We start from the raw sequence: 19,615 nt of genomic DNA, 5'->3' as shown, positions 1-19,615 counted from the left end.
GCGTAACGCTGACCGACTACGCTAACTGCGTAACGCTGACCGACTACGCCAACTGCGTAACGCTGACTGACTACGCCAACTGCGTAACGCTGACCGACTGCGCCAACTGCGTAACGCTGACTGACTGCGCCAACTGCGTAACGCTGACCGACTACGCCAACTGCGTAACGCTGACCGACTACGCTAACTGCGTAACGCTGACCGACTACGCCAACTGCGTAACGCTGACCGACTACGCCAACTGCGTAACGCTGACCGACTACGCTAACTGCGTAACGCTGACCGACTACGCCAACTGCGTAACGCTGACCGACTACACTAACTGCGTAACGCTGACCGACTACGCCAACTGCGTAACGCTGACCGACTACGCTAACTGCGTAACGCTGACCGACTACGCTAACTGCGTAACGCTGACCGACTACGCTAACTGCGTAACGCTGACCGACTACGCTAACTGCGTAACGCTGACCGACTACGCTAACTGCGTAACGCTGACCGACTACGCTAACTGCGTAACGCTGACTGACTACGGTAACGGCGTAACGCTGACTGACTACGCTCACTGCGTAACGCTGACTGACTACGCTAACTGCGTAACGCTGACCGACTACGCTAACTGCGTAACGCTGACCGACTACGCCAGTGGTCTCCAACCTTTTTTGGGTCGGGAGCTACTCGCGACAAAATAAACCGCCCGAAGAGCTACTAAAGTAAAAAAAAACTAAAAATCTGCATAATATCCCAAAAAATGCCCTTTACACATAATGCCACAAACTGTAATGCCCCTGACACATTATGCCACACACTGCAATGCCCCAAAACATACCTCCCAACACTGGAGGCAGAGGAGAAGAGTCATCTGCGTGCCGAAGGCACGCGCCAAAAATTAGAAGGTTCAGCGAGGCTACATCCCCCATTTTTTCCGCTATGGGGGCATAGTCAGCTCTCTAAGAGCTGTAGCCACATGGGGTGCGGCCATGGAAAATGGGGGTGTAATACACATATGCCCCCAATAGTGCAGTGCCAGATATACATATGCTCCCACGGTGCCAGGTATGCCCCCACAGTGCCAGAAACAGGAATACCCTCACATTGTCAGGTATGACCCCATGGTGCCAACAATGCCCCCACAGTGCCGGTTATGCCCCCACAGTGCCAGCATGTATGCCCCCACAGTGCCAACAAGTATGCCCCCACAGTGCCAACAAGTATGCCCCCACAGTGCCAACAAGTATGCCCCCACAGTGCCAACAAGTATGCCCCCACAGTGCCAACAAGTATGCCCCCACAGTGCCAACAAGTATGCCCCCACAGTGCCAACAAGTATGCCCCCACAGTGCCAACAAGTATGCCCCCACAGTGCCAATAAATATGCCCCCACAGTGCCAATAAATATGCCCCCACAGTGCCAATAAATATGCCCCCACAGTGCCAATAAATAAGCCCCCCACAGTGCCAATAAGTATGCCCCCACAGTGCCAATAAGTATGCCCCCACAGTGCCAATAAGTATGCCCCCACAGTGCCAATAAATATGCCCCCACAGTGCCAATAAATATGCCCCCACAGTGCCAATAAATATGCCCCCACAGTGCCAATAAGTATGCCCCCACAGTGCCAATAAGTATGCCCCCACAGTGCCAATAAATAAGCCCCCACAGTGCCAATAAATAAGCCCCCACAGTGCCAATAAGTATGACCCCACAGTGCCAATAAGTATGCCCCCACAGTACCAATAAATATGCCCCCACAGTGTCATGTGTTCCCCAGCAGCACACTTACCATTGTTGCTGCTGCCGGGGAGAGAACTATTCGGCCATCCGTGCCCCCCTGTGGTGCTGCTGGCGGTGTCCTCCTGTGACGGCGTGATGGCGTGCTGCTTCCCTTTCAGGGGAGGAGAGCACAGCGCAGCACGCATCTCTCCTTCCCCTCACTTCCTTGTTACTGCGCCGTCTGCCATTCAAAGCTCGCGGGCCGGCTGCTGATTGGCTGCCGGCCCGCGAGCTCTGGTTGGCGGACGCCGCAGTCACAGGGACACCTGGGACGCACAGGGAAGGGTAGGAGAGAAGCGCAATGCTCTCTCCTCCCCTCAGGGAAAAATTGAAGCAGGGGCGGACGGCGGCGGGTAATGGAGGGGCGGGCGGTGACAGTGGTCGAGCTACCCCGATCGCTGCCGCGAGCTACTGGTAGCTCGCGAGCGACGGGTTGGCGACCACTGGACTACGCTAACTGCGTAACGCTGACTGACTACGCTAACTGCGTATGCTCTGGTTAGGCACGAGCGTACACACAGTCGCAGACACGCGCTGACTACACGCTGACTACACTGGCTACAGGGACACTACACTGGCTACAGGAACACAACGCTGATGTTGACAGGGACACTACGCTGACTACGTAAGTGGCACCATGAAACTATACAAGTACCTAAGAAATTGTTAATATATAATATAAATGAACAATGTGGAATGCAGTTGGGAACGGTACCAGACCTGAAGTAATGTGAGGCTACGCGTTACACTAATTGGAGATCCATGTCAACAGGTGTCAACATTGACACACAAAAATTGGGAAAATTCATGTCAACCTTTCCATGTACCTACCTTTTTTGTGTCTACCTTATGCCCATGTCCAGCTTTTGACCATGTTGTACTTGTGGTGTTGACCTATTGCCTGACTATCTAATAATCCATCCCCGGTACCCAATATCTGCGATCGGGGCCTCCGATAGTGGGAGTGTGAGGGTACACATATCGGGGGGCCCCTGCATGCCTCTCAGTGCTTATGATGTCATTCTGTATGTGCGCAGCACCGCACCTCTAGACTCTATTTCTGGTCACTGTGTGTCCCCACCCCAGGCGGCATGAAGGATCATATACAGACAGGTGCTCTATCCCTTTATAGATCTCTGTACAGACTCACGCCCGCTAAGTAATCAGGTGCTGGAAGTAGCAGCTAATTTACTCGGCACATATTGACATTTGTCTCAGCATTCGCCGATCTTTTGTTCCTGGATTTATTATCAGCTATTCTGCGGTGATCAGACTGTATACAAATAAAGGCTCCCATACATTACAGACACTTCTCTCCTCGTAGATGTCGCACGCTATGCTCCCTGGTGCTGCCCGGGACCTTCCTGGGCAGCAGGATCCCATGCAATCCCTGCCGAGAATGGCTGGAACCAGAATCAATCCTGCAGTGTGATGTGCATGGCATCGGACTCGCTGTCATTCACCTGCAATTTGGGTTCTTTTTCCTGCGATTGACTACTGCAATAACAGGAAAAGAGACCAAATTGTAGGTACATCGCCCATCGCCTTTAGTGCACTGTGGGGGTCATTCTGTTTTTTTCGGATGGGGCCAAATTCAGACCCGGTCCATCAGAGTGAGGGCCTGTATGTATAATAGGGGCACACCATGCAATCATTTCTATTACTTACCTCCCCGCTGTCCTGCTGTAATACATAAATAGGGATCACAGCTCATATCATTAGCCGATAGGTGTCAAAGTCTGGTGAAGCAGACGAAACGCGTCGGAACACAGCACGCAGTACAGAGGAAGGAACAGTAAACTGTACACTGACCAAGCGGAACATTACTGCGATGTTGCCATGAGAGAAAACAATTTCAGCATAATCTCTGCTCCACCGTAAATGCCGCCATCTGCGCTAATCAGCACATTGCATAGACTGAAATGTCTGTACAATCATGAAAAATGAAAGTCCATTTGTTACTTCTGGAATAGACCCCCACCCCAAATAGCACCGATTAAAAAGTGGTTTGGTGTTGCAGCTTGTCCGATCAGTATACTGCCAGCAATGGGAGTACCACTGTTTCTTCAGCCAGGGCCGGCGCTACTCACTCAGCAGTTTCTGCAAGGCAGGGAGGCGCCATGCTGAAAAGGCGCTGTCTCCCTCCCTGCTCTGCTAAAGCTGCCTCAGCCCCCACTGTCATTGCCTCCTGCACGCCGCCCGCAGCGCCTGTCTGACAGCGGGCGGGTGGCAGTATAAAGACACCGCGAGTGCACACAGCCTGCACGCCGCCTGCAGTGCCTATCTGACAGCGGGCGGCAGTATGGAGCGGCTGAGCAGCTCCCTGCACCGTGCACACACTGTCCTCCTCCTGCGACCTGCCCCCACTTCCTCACGGACACTTGCGCTGAGGCATGTAGCGCTGTCTGTGAATGCCTGGATGACATGTTATGTCCGGATCCACCCCCTACCCATTGCTCCCTGCGCCTGTCAGCTGTCAATCAAATGACAAACAGGCAGCAGCGCCGCCTCCCCTTCTTTTCCTCTTCTCAGTGTGCTGTGCCAGTGCCACTGCAAGTCCTCAACCCTCCGCCCCCTCTATCTCCTCCCCTCTTCTTCCATCTCCTCCTTCTCTCACCTCCTTTCCCCCGCAGTCACGAGTGCTGCATATACTTTTTGTACTGCTTTCGGATCGCATCACAAACACATTGCATGCATGCCGTGCGATGCGATCTAGCCCATAATGTATGCGATTCGCGCAGCGTGTATGGGCACCTTTAGGGCCTGCAACATTTTGCGGACACAGCACTGAAATCAGTGGCGTAGCTAAGTTTTGGGCGCCCCCCCCTAACCGCCACCCCACCAAGTACCTGCCCCCCCGCCGCCCATGCAAACCCCCCCCCCCCCCCAATCCCCCGCAGCCTTATCTATCGCGCTGGTCCCGGCGGCTCCGTTCTTCTGCTGAGGACCACCACAAAATGGCCGCCCCCATACAGCAGACAGTTTTCAGTTTTTGTGGTGGTCCTCAGCAGAAGAAAGGAGCCGCCGGGACCAGCGAGATAGGTAAGTCTGCAGGGGATTGGGGGTGTGTGTGTGTAACTATAGCACTGCAGCCCCCGGTGCCCCCACATGCACAGCGTCCCCCGCGGTGGCGGGGGCTGCGGTGCTATAGTTACGCCGCTGACTAAGATGGTGTATACATACATGTACATGCACCCTAGATCCTCCATAGTATCGCATGTTGCATACGCTCCCACAATCGGGCTGCAGCTTGTTGCAATGGCAACGTGAAAGGGCGCAAAATGTATGGTTTGCAGGAGGGCACCGGACACCCTAGCACCGGCCCTGTCTTCAGCACATCAATCAGTAACACAGTTGTTTCTTTAAGGCGGCCCTGACCCTACCCAGCACAGACTCTGCACCTAGATCCAGGTAAGAAGCCGAAGCACGCGTCAGCCCACTCACTGATTCCAGTCTAGCAAGTTTGGCGACCCAAAAATAAAACAGAGAAAAAGCCGTTTTATTGGGAAGCTGCGTCAGAAAACGTCAGGAAATATGTAGGTCAGCAATGTAACCTTGAACATTTGTGTTGCTGTTTCACCCCATACAATGGGCCAGATGCACTAAGCTTCAAAAGTAATAAAATAGAGAGTGAGAAACAACCAGCCAATCAGCCAACCAAGGCTATTTGCCTTGTCACAGTCTGTGTTTGAAAAATGTCAGGCAGGAGGTAATTGGTTGGTAGTTTATCACTCTCCATTTTATCACTTTTGAAGCTTAGTGCATCTGGCCCAATGTCCCCTCGCCTCCACATTTAAAAGGAATAAAAACATGTTTCAGATTTTGCACGGATGATTTGAGACATCAACAGGGGGCGCCTCAGTGCGCAAGACACCTTCTGGGTCATAAGCATATTCTAGCAAGTCCGGGGAAAAAGAATGTATAGTATGCTGATAGTTTTATTATACAAAGCACAGTATTATATATACAGTATGGTATTATATAACTATGCAGTATTATAGTATGGTGATGATGGTATTATATTGTATCATAGTATAGTGATGATGGTATTATATAGTATTATAGTATGGTGATGATGTATTATACAGTATTATAGTATGGTGATGATGGTATTATATTGTATTATAGTGTAATGCAGTATTATAGTATGGTGGCGCGCCACCGAGCCCGAAGCGTGGTGAGCACACGGATTGCTTTACATGTATTCCGCGTCCGCTCGCCATGCTTCGGGCTCGGTGGCTCGCTACGCTCGCCCCACTATATAGAATCAACTCCACGCCGACGTGGATAGTGGGGTAATGAAAAAGTCGGAGGACGCGTTCCGCCGCCGCTCGCCACGCTTCGGGGTGGCGTGGATAGTGGGGGGGTGTGTTAATCCTATTTTTGGGACATACAATCATATTATTGTATACCTAATGTCATGGCATAGCACCCCAGAAAATCGGATGCGATCAAAAAATCGAATGCGATCGCATGAGATTTTGCGGGAGGTGCGATGAGATGGCTTGGGGACAAAAAAGCAGTGAATAAATTAACTAAAGAAAACGCATCGCATGCCATTTTTTTTACGCAGAATAGCCCTCTACGCAATTAACTTAGTGGGCGCCGTGCTAGGAAACAAGTACCTTATAGTATGGTGATGATGGTATTATATTATATTATAGTATGGTGATGATGGTATTATATTATATTAAAGATGATGGTATTATATTATATTTATAGTATGGTGATTATGTATTATACAGTATTATAGTATGGTGATGTCTGATGGTATTATATAGTATTATACAGTATTATTGTATGGTGTGATGATGGTATTATATAGTATTATAGTATAGTGATGATGGTATTATATAGTATTATAGTATAGTAATGATGGCATTATATTATATTATAATGCAGTATTATAGTAGTATAATGATTACACAGGGTGGACCAGTAGCGCAGTGGCTGCAGTGCGGCTGCTGCTCATCAGTCTGTCCAATTAGCGTTCAAGCTGTCTCAGGTCACTGAGGGGCGGGGCTGACCCGGAAGTACAGGCTCATACGGCAGGTGATAGGCGGAAGCCGGAAGTACCTGTCGGGAGGTAACCAGGGCAACCGGAGCTGACATCGGGGTGTCGGATACATTTTGGGGGGTACAGGGAGTGGAACGTCTGTATACACAGAGAGGGAGAGAGCGCAGCCCGGCCGGCATTTACCCGGGTTATTATCCCGCGATCTCCGTGTCCAGTATCATAATTAATCCCCCGTGTATGTAGTAGTAGCATTATCCCCCCTCCCCTGTGTATGTAGTAGTATCATTACCCCCCTCCCCTGTGTGTGTAGTAGTAGCATTATCCCCCCTCCCCTGTGTGTGTAGTAGTATCATTACCCCCCTCCCCTGTGTGTGTAGTAGTAGCATTATCCCCCCTCCCCTGTGTATGTAGTAGTAGCATTATCCCCCCTCCCCTGTGTATGTAGTAGTATCATTATCCCCCTCCCCTTTGTATGTAGTAGTATCATTACTCCCCCTCCCCTGTGTATGTAGTAGTATCATTACTCCCCTCCCCTGTGTATGTAGTAGTATCATTATCCCCCTCCCCTGTGTATGTAGTAGTATCATTACTCCACCTCCCCTGTGTATGTAGTAGTATCATTACTCCCCCTCCCCTGTGTATGTAGTATCATTACTCCCCCTCCCCTGTGTATGTAGTATCATTACTCCCCCTCCCCTGTGTATGTAGTAGTATCATTACTCCCCCTCCCTTGTGTATGTAGTAGTAGTATCATTACTCCCCTGTGTATGTAGTAGTATCATTACTCCACTCCTCTCCCCTGTGTATGTAGTAGTATCATTACTGCCCCTCCCCTGTGTATGTAGTAGTATCATTATCCCCCCTCCCCTGTGTATGTAGTAGTATCATTACTCCCCCTCCCCTGTGTATGTAGTAGTATCATTACTCCCCCTCCCCTGTGTATGTAGTAGTATCATTACTCCCCCTCCCCTGTGTATGTAATAGTATCATTACTCCCCTCCCCTGTGTATGTAATAGTATCATTACTCCCCCTCCCCTGTGTATGTAATAGTATCATTACTCCCCCTCCCCTGTGTATGTAATAGTATCATTACTCCCCCTCCCCTGTGTACGTAATAGTATCATTACTCCCCCTCCCCTGTGTACGTAGTAGTATCATTACCCCCCCTCCCTGTGTACGTAGTAGTATCATTACTCCCCTCCCCTGTGTATGTAGTAGTATCATTACTCCCCTCCCCTGAGTATGTAGAAGTATCATTACTCCCCCTCCCCTGTGTATGTAGAAGTATCATTACTCCCCCTCCCCTGTGTATGTAGTAGTATCATTACTCCCCTCCCCTGTGTGTGTAGTAGTATCATTACTCCCCTCCCCTGTGTGTGTAGTAGTATCATTACTCCCCCTCCCCTGTGTGTGTAGTAGTATCATTACTCCCCCTCCCCTGTGTGTGTAGTAGTATCATTACTCCCCCTCCCCTGTGTGTGTAGTAATATCATTACTCCCCCTCCCCTGTGTGTGTAGTAGTATCATTACCCCCCTCCCCTGTGTGTGTAGTAGTATCATTACCCCCCTCCCCTGTGTGTGTAGTAGTATCATTACTCCCCCTCCCCTGTGTGTGTAGTAGTATCATTACTCCCCCTCCCCTGTGTGTGTAGTAGTATCATTACTCCCCCTCCCCTGTGTGTGTAGTAGTATCATTACTCCCCCTCCCCTGTGTGTGTAGTAGTATCATTACTCCCCCTCCCCTGTGTGTGTAGTAGTATCATTACTCCCCCTCCCCTGTGTGTGTAGTAGTATCATTACTCCCCCTCCCCTGTGTGTGTAGTAGTATCATTACTCCCCCTCCCCTGTGTGTGTAGTAGTATCATTACTCCCACTCCCCTGTGTGTGTAGTAGTATCATTACACCCCTCCCCTGTGTGTGTAGTAGTATCATTACTCCCCTGTGTGTGTAGTAGTACCATTACTCCCCTGTGTGTGTAGTAGTATCATTACTCCCACTCCCCTGTGTGTGTAGTAGTATCATTACTCCCCCTCCTCTGTGTGTGTAGTAGTATCATTACTCCCCCTCCCCTGTGTGTGTAGTAGTATCATTACTCCCCCTCCCCTGTGTGTGTAGTAGTATCATTACTCCCCCTCCCCTGTGTGTGTAGTAGTATCATTACTCCCCCTCCCCTGTGTGGGTAGTAGTATCATTACTCCCCCTCCCCTGTGTGGGTAGTAGTATCATTACTCCCCCTCCCCTGTGTGTGTAGAAGTATCATTACTCCCACTCCCCTGTGTGTGTAGTAGTATCATTACTCCCACTCCCCTGTGTGTAGTAGTATCATTACTCCCCCTCCCCTGTGTGTGTAGTAGTATCATTACTCCCCCCTCCCCTGTGTGTAGTAGTATCATTACTCCCCCTCCCCTGTGTGTGTAGTAGTATCATTACTCCCCCCTTTTTTATTTTGATTCTTACTACTACCTTCGTGTTTGTGGTACTAGAATTACTCCCACGTATATGCAGTAGTATTATTATTATCCCTGTGTATGTGTAATACTCTGTAAGATTAATACTCCCCCCTCTGCCGTGTATGTAGTATTGATATTACATACATGTCATATTATTATTACTCCCACACCCTGTATGGAGTGTTATTTTTACCCCCTTCCCCGTGTGTATATTTTCATTACTTTCCCTGTATATTCGTGGTGAAGCGTGATCTGTAAACCACCACCCCCACCCCCCGTATTGACCAGTATTAATTTGCAACATGTATGACCAGATTACATGTTGCTCTATGTATATGTATATTAATTGTCTACAATTGTTATTTCTGCAGAACTCGTAGCATCTGTGGGCCTGCACTGGGGTAACGCAGGATCCGGGTGACCCTTTATCACAGCCCTGCTCTGACTACATCACTGGAGGAGACAGGCAGCCAGCTATCTCCCCACAGGTATAATGATGTATAATGGTTAGTGCAGGGGTTCCCAATCTTTTTCTAATCTTGGCACCCTAGAGTATCAGAATTTTTCCAAGGCACCCTAGGCCCCAAAAAATATATATCAAATTAAGTAGATTGTGTTTGTGTGCTTCTTAGGTTCAGTTATGTGGTAAAGGGCAGGATTTGGTTCTCATTGTACCCATTTTATGATTGGCAGCCACCAGCACTGTTTTTTTCCAGAAATAATTGATCATAAATAATTTGAATTGGTCCTGGACGACCAACCCGAGGCTCCCCTGCAAGTGTCCCGAGGCACCCCAGGGAGCCACAGCACACAGTTTGGGAACCACTGGGTTAGTGGCTAATTGCTCCCACATCTATGTAACAGGTTTTGGGGGAATTAGTAAATTCTGATTATTATAAAGCTGTAGTCCTGGGAGGCTGCTCTGTTCCTGGGTGGTGGGGGAGGGTAGGGTCAATGCTTGGCCTGACCACCGGGGGGCATTGCGGTACACACTGGGTGACTTATATTTTGGGAGGAGTTTGAACCATTCTCTGTCTCCTCACTGGCCTTATGTCCTGGATGAAGCCTGCTATTGTTCCAATGCTGTTTTACAATCTAGCGGTCCAGAAAGCTGCAGCGGCTGACAGTATGGGGGCCGAGCAGAGCTCCGAGAGTGATCTCCGCCATGGCGACGTCAGCTCTTCTGGTAAGTTCCGTTACCTGCGCCCTCCAGCTTATTACACTGGCGCACGGACATGTCAGAGCGCCACGATGACCATGTGACATTTCTCTGCAGCACATCCCTCTCCGGCCAAACAGCGGGCAAAGATGGATGACATTGTGGTGGTGGCCCCTGGGACACAATCCCACCGCAATGTTACAAAAGACCCAGATGTGATCAAGCTACAAGAGATTCCCACCTTCCAGCCCCTTCTGAAAGGTCAGTGTCATATTTGGGTGTCCCAGGGTATGGAGTACACAAAACCTAAAATCTAAGGTGTAAAGGTGCCCATACACCCCCCCCCCCCCCCCCCCCCCCCAGGATCCAGCGCCCGGGGGGCACCCCATATACTAACTCTATTTGGGTCGATTATATCCGTTCCCGGCATAGCCGGCCTAGATATCGGGTCAGTGTGATGTCCCTTCAGGTCCAATGTGCGGTCCCGTGTGCATCAGACTGAGTCGGAGGTCGGACCGGCATGCCGATCCGACCTCGGACCTCCCTCTTACCGGTGGCGGGCCAGGAGGGAACAGGGGCTGCATGCGATCCGTCACAGGTATAGGACTGCTTGTGATGGATCACGTGTGACCCTGCAGCCCGGGAAGGTCCCGGGTTGCTCGCAAATGATCGGCTGGGCATACGCTGCTGCGGGAAATCTCAGTAGTGTATGCCCAGCCTTAAACATCTACAAAATGCCATATACCAATTATTGCACCCTGTTACCATTTTAATTAGTATGACCACAAGATGGCAGTGCAGCTCTAATCGTGCCTCTACTCTAGTTCCAGAATGGTCCGCTACAGGCCTGTGGAGATCTCCCTGCACACAGGGAATCCAGTAACCCGAATATCTGGATTACACCCGGTTCAGGGCATTTCTCAGATCTAACTCTATTGCAGGAAAAATTAAGTTCTACCCTATAGATAACAACATGGCTGGATCTCTATGGTACGGCTAGATCTCTATGGTACGGCTGGATTTCTATGGTTTTGCTGCATCTCTATGGTACGGCTGGATCTCTATGGTACAATGTCACAATAATTTGGACTTTCAGCCTTTTAATGAGTAACATGGTAATGATCCAAATTACCCTGACATTTTATCCCCCATCCTTCCCCTACAGGGCGGCTGAGGTCGTAGCTGTCAGAGCTGATTCATTTAGTCTATTATATAATATTTGCAGTCCAGGATAACGGGATTCCTCTGTAGGTGACCTGTGAAGTAGAACACCCAACATTTTGTATCATTCTCCATATGAGATGAGTGTTACAGGACGCAGACGTGTAGTAAGTGGAAGCGTCATCAGTGCGGGGGCGGCGTTCTGTCACCGATCGGATCTGTCGGCTGCAGGCGGTGTCACCTCCGTGTCCCTAATTAATGTTTCCACTGTTGTCCCATAGCTTTAATGTTCATCTCTGAGGATGTAGCTGGTCGACACCTAAAGAAGGGTTGACAAACCTTAGGTCGACACTGTGAAAAGGTTGTCACAAGCTTACGGTCGACAGTCAAAAGATGGACATGAGTTTTTCATGATATTTTGGTGTTTATATAATCGTATGTCTACCTGGACACCGTATATATATATATATATGTACCGCTGCGCACGCCATGCGTCGGCACTATTATATTCTCCCTATATCTCCACTTGGATAGTAATGTATGAAAAAACACTTTTTAAATCATGAAAACCTCATGTCAACCGTTTGACTGTCGACCTCGCTTATGTCTACCATAAGCTTGTATTGACAGTGTCGACCTTCTTAGGTGTCGACCTAGGGACTGTTGGCCTAGACATTGTCTATCCGCTGACTGCGTACCTTTTGCATTTATAAATCCTTCTCCAGTGTCACACATGAGTTTTTCATACTTTACTATCCAAGTGGGCCGAGCGCAGCGGGGCAATGTACCCGCACGTATATACGGTGTACATGTCGATGTACGATTACATAGCCACCCAAAAAATCATGAAAAACTCACGTGACCTCAGGGCCCAGACACTGTTGCACAGCCTGTTATTAATAGTGAAAGAGAAACCGCTGTTACCTCCAAGTGATGCAGAGGCTGTGCCACAGATATTAGTAAAGGGTTATTTTTCCTTTTCCCCATCATCCACTTGCCTGGATAATGCCAACATTATCCATATACATATATATTAGGGCTGGGATATTTGGGGAGGTGTTGCTGGGGTTCATTATTTCCTCCGTCAGCTCCTGATTTACCGTAGTGCGGTCTCTACTGGTAGTGACATGTCTCACTGGGGAGTACGGGAGGAGGGGGAGTGGCCTGCACTGACACATTCTCTCTCTCAGGCCTCCTGAGCGGACAGACTTCCCCAACCAATGTCCGTCTGGAGCGTCTGGACTCCCCCCAGGTGCTGCAGCTGTGCGTCCGCTACCAAGATCACCTGCACCAGTGCGCCGAGGCAGTCTCCTTCGACCAGAACGCTCTGGTGAAACGAGTAAGAGAGGTGGGTGGTGACACAGCAGCAGAGGCCCCCCCCTGGGCAGATTCTACTCACATGGGTCTAGCTGATAACTGCGCAAGCAGCATTGAAAGCAATGGTGGACTGCGCAATCGCTGTACCATGCGCTCGCACATCCTGGGGGGAGGACACTAAAGGCTCCCATACACAGGTCTGATTTGGCCTGTTCTCATCAGATTCCCGTGCTCAGCCCAATATATCGAATGGAAACTGGCCAAATCAGAGGTGGTTGACATTGGATGCGATGTGCGGTTCCACACGCAACGGGTCGGAGCCTGGAGATCTTATGTGCAGCCAGGGCTATTTTTCAGCAGGCTCCAGCAGGAACTGAGGCCCTTATTCTAGTTCACTCTTTCTGACAAAATATTTCTTAGATGGACAAAACCATGTGCACTGCAGGTGAGGCAGGTGTTACTTGTGCAGAGATAATTAGATTTGGGTGGGGTTTTACACCTGCCTCACCTGCGGTGCACATGGTTTTGTCCATCTAAGAAATATTTTGTCAGAGTGAACTAGAATAAGGGCCTCAGTTCCTGCTGGAGCCTGCAGAAAAATAGCCCTGTGTGCAGCACATAAGCTAAATCGGAATTGGACCATCAGCGGTACATCGCGAGTCCTTCTTGGCAGCCGCGATGTATCGCATCTGATCTTCCTTGAACTCCCCGCCAGCTCTCCGGGAGTCTTTTTACATGTGATAAATCGCATGTAAAAAAAATGGCACATCGCGTGCTAAATCATATGAGGGGAGTTCCGGGGGAGTTAAAGGGAAAACAGGTCCAACGTGTGTGGTCGCCTTAATAGTGTGGGCAGATTCCTCCCCCCCCCACTGACAGATCGCTCTTCCTGTGAAATAGTGTATCTGAGAATGAATGTAACTTATTCAACTTGTCCGGGTGGCGTGGGTGTGTCGTGGGAGTGCTGCGCTGCAGGGGGGGCAGATGTAACAGGTGCAGAGAGTTAGGTGTGGGAGGGGCATGTCCTAGCTCAGAGCTACATTTAAGTGTGAGAATAAAGCTGCCCAGCATGTGTGGGCTACATGCAGAAGCAGCCTATAACTGAGCACCTGGGTAACATGATGCTGTGCTGCAGGTAGGCAGATGTAACAGGTGCAGAGAGTTAGGTGTGGGAGGGGCGTGTCCTAGCTCAGAGCTATATTTAAGTGTGAGAATAAAGCTGCCCAGCATGTGTGGGCTACATGCAGAAGCAGCCAGTACCTGAGCACCTGGGTAACATGATGCTGTGCTGCAGGGGGGCAGATGTAACATGTGCAGAGAGTTAGGTGTGGGAGGGGCGTGTCCTAGCTCAGAGCTACATTACAGCGTGAGGGTGAAGCTGCCCAGCATCTGTGGGCTGCATGTAATAGCAGCCAGTATTTACCCTGCATGCACATATAATACATGCATCGTCCAGGTGCACAGTTAGTTATTGCTTTGCTCCCCCTTTTCCCTGTTACAATGGTAGAATCTGCGCAGATACAGCTGACTGATGAGTTTGTCTTTTACCTTCCTCCCCTGCAGATGGACTCCTCCGTCGATACTCTATACAGCTATATGCAGGAACGTCAGAAACGCTTTGCCAAGTACGCGGAGCAGATACAGAAGGTAAATGAGATGTCTGCGATCTTACGGCGAATCCAGATGGGCATCGATCAGACTGTTCCCCTGATGGAGAAGCTGAACGCCATGCTGCCGGAGGGCGAGAGGCTGGAGCCGTTCTGCATGAGTCCGGACAGGGAACACAGACACTGACGGGCGACGCGTCTCTCCCGGAGCGAGGGAATGCAGAGCAGGCCAGGGCTGGGAACCTCATCTCATCCGTCAGGGGGTCCCAACACCCCTTAAACATACAGCTATTCTAGGTCCATGTGCCCCGACTGTACAGACTGGAGCCCCGCTCTTCCTCATACCACGTCTGTGGCCTATTTCAGTACAAACCCTGTTACAGTGCAGTTCCCGGGAATGACCTGTGCACACTGAGATGGGACACCTGTCACCTGCCGCGGCTCCGCGCCTGCGCTGTCCTAACGCTATACCATAGAACGCTGGAAAGATGAAATCTGGGACTGACATTATTTTATTTATGATTAGTTGGACATTTACTGCTGACTGAAAGCGGCTTCTTGTACAATCCTGAACACTGCGGCCCCAGCTGGTGAGCGCTGGGTACCGGCGAGGGCCTTGCTTGGCGTAAGGTCAAGGTCCTGAGACGGGCGATTCTTACGCTGCTGCGGAATGTTATCTGGGAACATGTCCTTGTACAATAATATAAATGTGTCCGGCTAATAAAAGATTTGTGACAAATGTTCTCATATGTGTTTTTCTTCCTGACTGCTGATGTCCCCACACTGTACTATACCAGTGGCCCAGCATGGTGGGGGTAGCAGATGGTAGAGCTCTCCAGGAACATGCTGCCCCTGAGCTTAGCGTACAGTCCTGTCCCTTTATATCAGTTATCTATTACTATACTTACTATTCTCAGAGTCTCTACCCAGCTGGCAGATATATTCTATAGAGGACTGCCGGCTTCAGGTTCCTGGGACACCAGGACTCTGCAATACCAGAACACTGGTACGGGCAGCCTCCGGGATCTCAGGTCACATGGCACAGGACCCTCCAATACCAGAACACTGGTACGGGCAGCCTCCGGGATCTCGGTTCACATGGCACAGGACCCTCCAATACCAGAACACTGGTACGAGGAGTCTCTGGGTTTTCAGGACACTGGTACGGCGAAAAAAAGGCAAGATGTCCTGGTCTCCCAGAGATCAGGACTAGGGTGCTTTAGTATGAGCTGTTCCTCTAAGGGGGCTGCTGTTCAATTTAGGGCTAGTCAGGCCCTAATAAATGGTAACAAGAAAAAGAATGGAACAGCGCCTCACTACTACAATGAAAATCACACAATTGGTAAAATATAACAATTTTATAAAGATCACACACAATAATTACATTACAATAATGGGATATGAAAAATAAAAAATGGACTATGAATTTAAAATTGTTTGATTTGCTCACTCCTGGACATGGAATAATATTGTAGCTGACTGTATGACAGACAATAAGAATATATTACCACATGGTGGATGGGGGGGTCACTGTCCACGGGCCAAGTAGGAAAAGAGGGGGGCAGGGAAAGTGCACAGGTCCTCTCTGGTGTTGCGGTGTCCTGAGGTACAGCCGCTGGAGGTATCTGTGTATTGGGTTCTGGAATTACGATCTTTACTCTCCCAAAGGTCCTCAACGATGATGCGGTACCCTTGTAGCCGCTAGAGGATTTAGCAGTGGGATGGCAGGGTGGAATTGAAGGTGTCCTTGATGTTTTTGGAGTCCACCTGAGGTTGGTTTGCCTTAGATCATCCAGATTGTATTTGGAGGGTTGGGGGATTCACTGGCAAGTCATATGTGGGTCCCCACAATGTAGCGGTGACAACAGTGAGTCCATGCGGTAGGTGGCCGTCTTAAGTCAGGAGTGAGTCCAGGAGTGGGTAGCACCTGACGCGTTTCGCCACTACCTGTGGCTTTATCAAACCCTCCAAATACAATCTGGATGATCTAAGGCAAACCAATCTCAGGTGGACTCTATTTATGGTCTCCAAAAACATCAAGGACACCTTCAATTCCACCCTGCCATCCCACTGCTAAATCCTCTAGCGGCTACAAGGGTACCGCATCATCGTTGAGGACCTTTGGGAGAGTAAAGATCGTAATTCCAGAACCCAATACACAGATACCTCCAGCGGCTGTACCTCAGGACACCGCAACACCAGAGAGGACCTGTGAACTTTCCCTGCCCCCCTCTTTTCCGACTTGGCCCGTGGACAGTGGCCCACCATCCACCATGTGGTAATATATTCTTATTGTCCATCATACAGTCAGCTATAATATTATTCCATGTCCAGGAGTGAGCAAATCAAACAATTTTAAATTCATATCCCATTATTGTAATGTAATTATTGTGTGTGATTTTTATAAAATTGTTATATTTTACCAATTGTGTGATTTTCATTGTAGTAGTGAGGCGCTGTTCCATTCTTGTTCTTTCACTGGTACGGGGAGCCTCCTGGATCTCAGGTCACATGGCACAGGACCCTCCAATACCAGTACACTGGTACGGGGAGTCTCTGGGATCTCAGAACACTGGCACCAGGAACCCTTCAATACAAAAAGACTGGCACAGGACCCTCCCAATACCAGAACAACTGTACGGGGAGCCTCCCGGATCTCAGGACACTGGCACAGGACCCTCCAATACCAGAACACTGGTTTGGGGAGTCTCTGGGATTTCAGGGCACTGACATAGGAACTCCCCAGAATACCAGGACCCTCCAATGCCAGAACACTGGTATGGGAAGCCTCTGGGATTTCAAGGCACTGGGCAACCCCCAGGATTCCGAGAACTTCTAATGATAAATACCAGGACCCTCCTATACCTGGACACTGGCACTAGGGACCCCCCAGGATCTCAGGACACTGGTACGAGACCTTCCAATGATAAAATGCTAGTATGGGGAGCCTCCAGGATCATGGGACACTGGCACGTGGAGCCCTTCAATATAAGAACACCGGCACCGGGACCCTCCACGATATACAAAGATACCAGAAAACTGGCACAGTGACCCGGCACTGGATACTAGAACATTTGGGCACTGCTCTAGATCAAGGTTACAGCTAAATTGGAAATGACAGTAAATTGCTCAGTTCTATACAATTGGATAATGTGATATTAGGGCTGGATGTTACTTTATTCAGATCTGATCGCAGTACAAATTTGTTTGGAAAATGGGCAAAACCATGTGCACTGCAGGTGGGGCAGATGTAACATGTGCCGAGAGAGTTAGGTTTGTGTGAGTTATTTTGTTTCTGTGCAGGGTAAATACTGGCTGTATTATTTTTACACTGCAATTTAGATTTCAGTTTCAACACACCCCACCCAAATTTAACTCTCTGCACATTTTACATCTGCCCCACCTGCAGTGCACATGGTTCTGCCCATTTTCCAAACAAATTTGTACTGCAATCATATCAGAATAAGGGCCTCTATGTGGAACTAGAAGTCCCATCATGCCCCACCAGCCAGAGGCTGGCAGCACCATGGACACAGCCCCTGGTAATCTTGCGCTACCATCTACGTCACATTGATAAATAACCCCAGGACTCAGTAAAATGATTCTTTTTAATGTTTGGTTCAAGATGTTTTCCAAATTAAGGCTCAAAAATCCCAATTCAAGAACTAAATCGGACAAACAACACAGAAAGCGACAGACGCGTTTCTCCGGGGACCGGCCACATACACCTCATTCATTTCTCATGTTTGCAGTCTTAAGGGCTGGACAAGAAAACAGATTTCACGTGGACAAGACATCTCACATGTAAGTCCCTGAAGGGAACACGGATTCCCCTGTGAGAATGTGCAGATAAACCTCCATACTAGCCTCACACACTGAGTCTTCCGCACCGTCCTGGAATCATTCTGGATTCGCTGCTTGTACCGGTCATCTACAATGTGATGGTGAGGTGGTTCTGGAGGTACAACTCAGGCAGCTGCAGGGAATGGAGTGTGATCCCGGCTTTAGTCTGTATATGGAGACATCTACTAGTGGCACATACAAAATGACGTGGTCTAAAGGCCTCCCCTTGGCACTGCCAGCCAATCAGATCCTTTTATATTTGAACATGTTATATGTACTTTGATGGTAGGTTTGTTTGGCCGTGATTTACAACGGGAACGTCAAGCAATAGGTTAATTCTGAATGGTCTTTGAACGAATACTCATGGCAATGTAGGATAAGGCACCCGGACAGTATGTCATGCAGTGAGCTGGTAATGTCTCTGTTTCCCAGTGACTGGATAGGCTGCACTCTCAGTGATGTCACTGGCTCCTAGTGACTGGATAGGCTGCACTCTCAGTGATGTCACTGGCTCCTAGTGACGGGATAGGTTGCACTCTCAGTGATGCCACTTTCACCTAGTGACTGCATAGGCTGCACTCTCAGCGATGACAAAGGAAATGATACATGTGCTGTGCTCTGTGAACACGTATGATTACTGAACAAGTAATCCTCTTCTTTTTTTACAAACTGCCTGTAACATGGCAGTTATTAACATGGCAGTTATTGGCTTGTACTTTATCTCTCTCCACGGCTTTGTACATCAGACCCATATTGTGGTACTCAACACAGTTGTGCAGAGAGAGTTAGATTTGGGTGGGGTGTGTTAAAACTAAAATCTAAATTGCAGTGTAAAAATAATTATCACAGTATACACCCTGCACAGAAACAAAATAAGTCACACAAATCTAACTCTCTCTGCACATGTTACATCTGCCGCACCTGCAGTGCAGCATGGTTTTGCTTATTTGTTAAAAAAAAAGTAGATTAGCTTTATGATCAGGTCCAAAATTCATCAAATATCCCACAGCCGCTGCTGCACCAACATAAAAACTCAGTTATTGGACGTCAGAGTAGATCCCGGAGGCCCTGTGAGTAAGACACTGGGAGGTCATAGTAGATCCCAGGAGCCAGCGAGTAAGACACTGGGAGGTCATAGTAGATCCCAGGAGCCAGCGAGTAAGACACTGGGAGGTTAGAATAGCTCCCGGGGGCCCTATGAGCACTGGGAAATCAGAATAGATCCCGGGGGCCCTGTGAGTAAGACACTGGGAGGTCATAGTAGATCCTGGGGGCCCTGTGAGTAA

General features: G+C 49.2%; 1 protein-coding gene across 3 annotated transcripts; it reads left to right on the top strand.

Moving 5' to 3' along the window:
- The first annotated feature begins 6,779 nt into the window (after positions 1 to 6,779).
- BORCS5 (BLOC-1 related complex subunit 5) lies at positions 6,780 to 15,237 on the top strand. 3 transcript variants are annotated; one of them, XM_083180913.1, is made up of 6 exons: positions 6,780 to 6,860; positions 9,614 to 9,730; positions 10,342 to 10,428; positions 10,519 to 10,662; positions 12,753 to 12,910; positions 14,443 to 15,237. In XM_083180913.1, the coding sequence occupies exons 3-6, from the start codon at positions 10,371 to 10,373 to the stop codon at positions 14,671 to 14,673; spliced, it is 591 nt and encodes a 196-aa protein (XP_083037039.1). In that variant the 5' UTR covers positions 6,780 to 6,860; positions 9,614 to 9,730; positions 10,342 to 10,370; the 3' UTR covers positions 14,674 to 15,237. The 3 variants fall into 3 exon arrangements, with proteins under 3 accessions (XP_083037039.1, XP_083037038.1, XP_083037037.1); XM_083180912.1 differs by having other exon boundaries at positions 6,818 to 7,026; XM_083180911.1 differs by having other exon boundaries at positions 6,819 to 6,978.
- Positions 15,238 to 19,615: the final 4,378 nt, after the last annotated feature.

The sequence above is a fragment of the Crinia signifera genome, chromosome 4, assembly GCF_055691185.1.
Source record: "Crinia signifera chromosome 4, ASM5569118v1, whole genome shotgun sequence".
Lineage (NCBI taxonomy): Eukaryota > Metazoa > Chordata > Amphibia > Anura > Myobatrachidae > Crinia > Crinia signifera.
This window is presented reverse-complemented; position numbering and strand designations above follow the sequence as displayed.

What these genes read in the sequence shown, in the direction of transcription:
- BORCS5 (XM_083180913.1), top strand. Translation starts at nt 10,371, where the DNA reads ATGGGGGCCGAGCAGAGCTCCGAGAGTGATCTCCGCCATGGCGACGTC. An exon ending in CTTCCAGCCCCTTCTGAAAG is followed by an intron (nt 10,663 to 12,752) that starts GTCAGTGTCATA and finishes TCTCTCTCTCAG; the next exon opens with GCCTCCTGAGCGGACAGACT. An exon ending in TGGTGAAACGAGTAAGAGAG is followed by an intron (nt 12,911 to 14,442) that starts GTGGGTGGTGAC and finishes CCTCCCCTGCAG; the next exon opens with ATGGACTCCTCCGTCGATAC.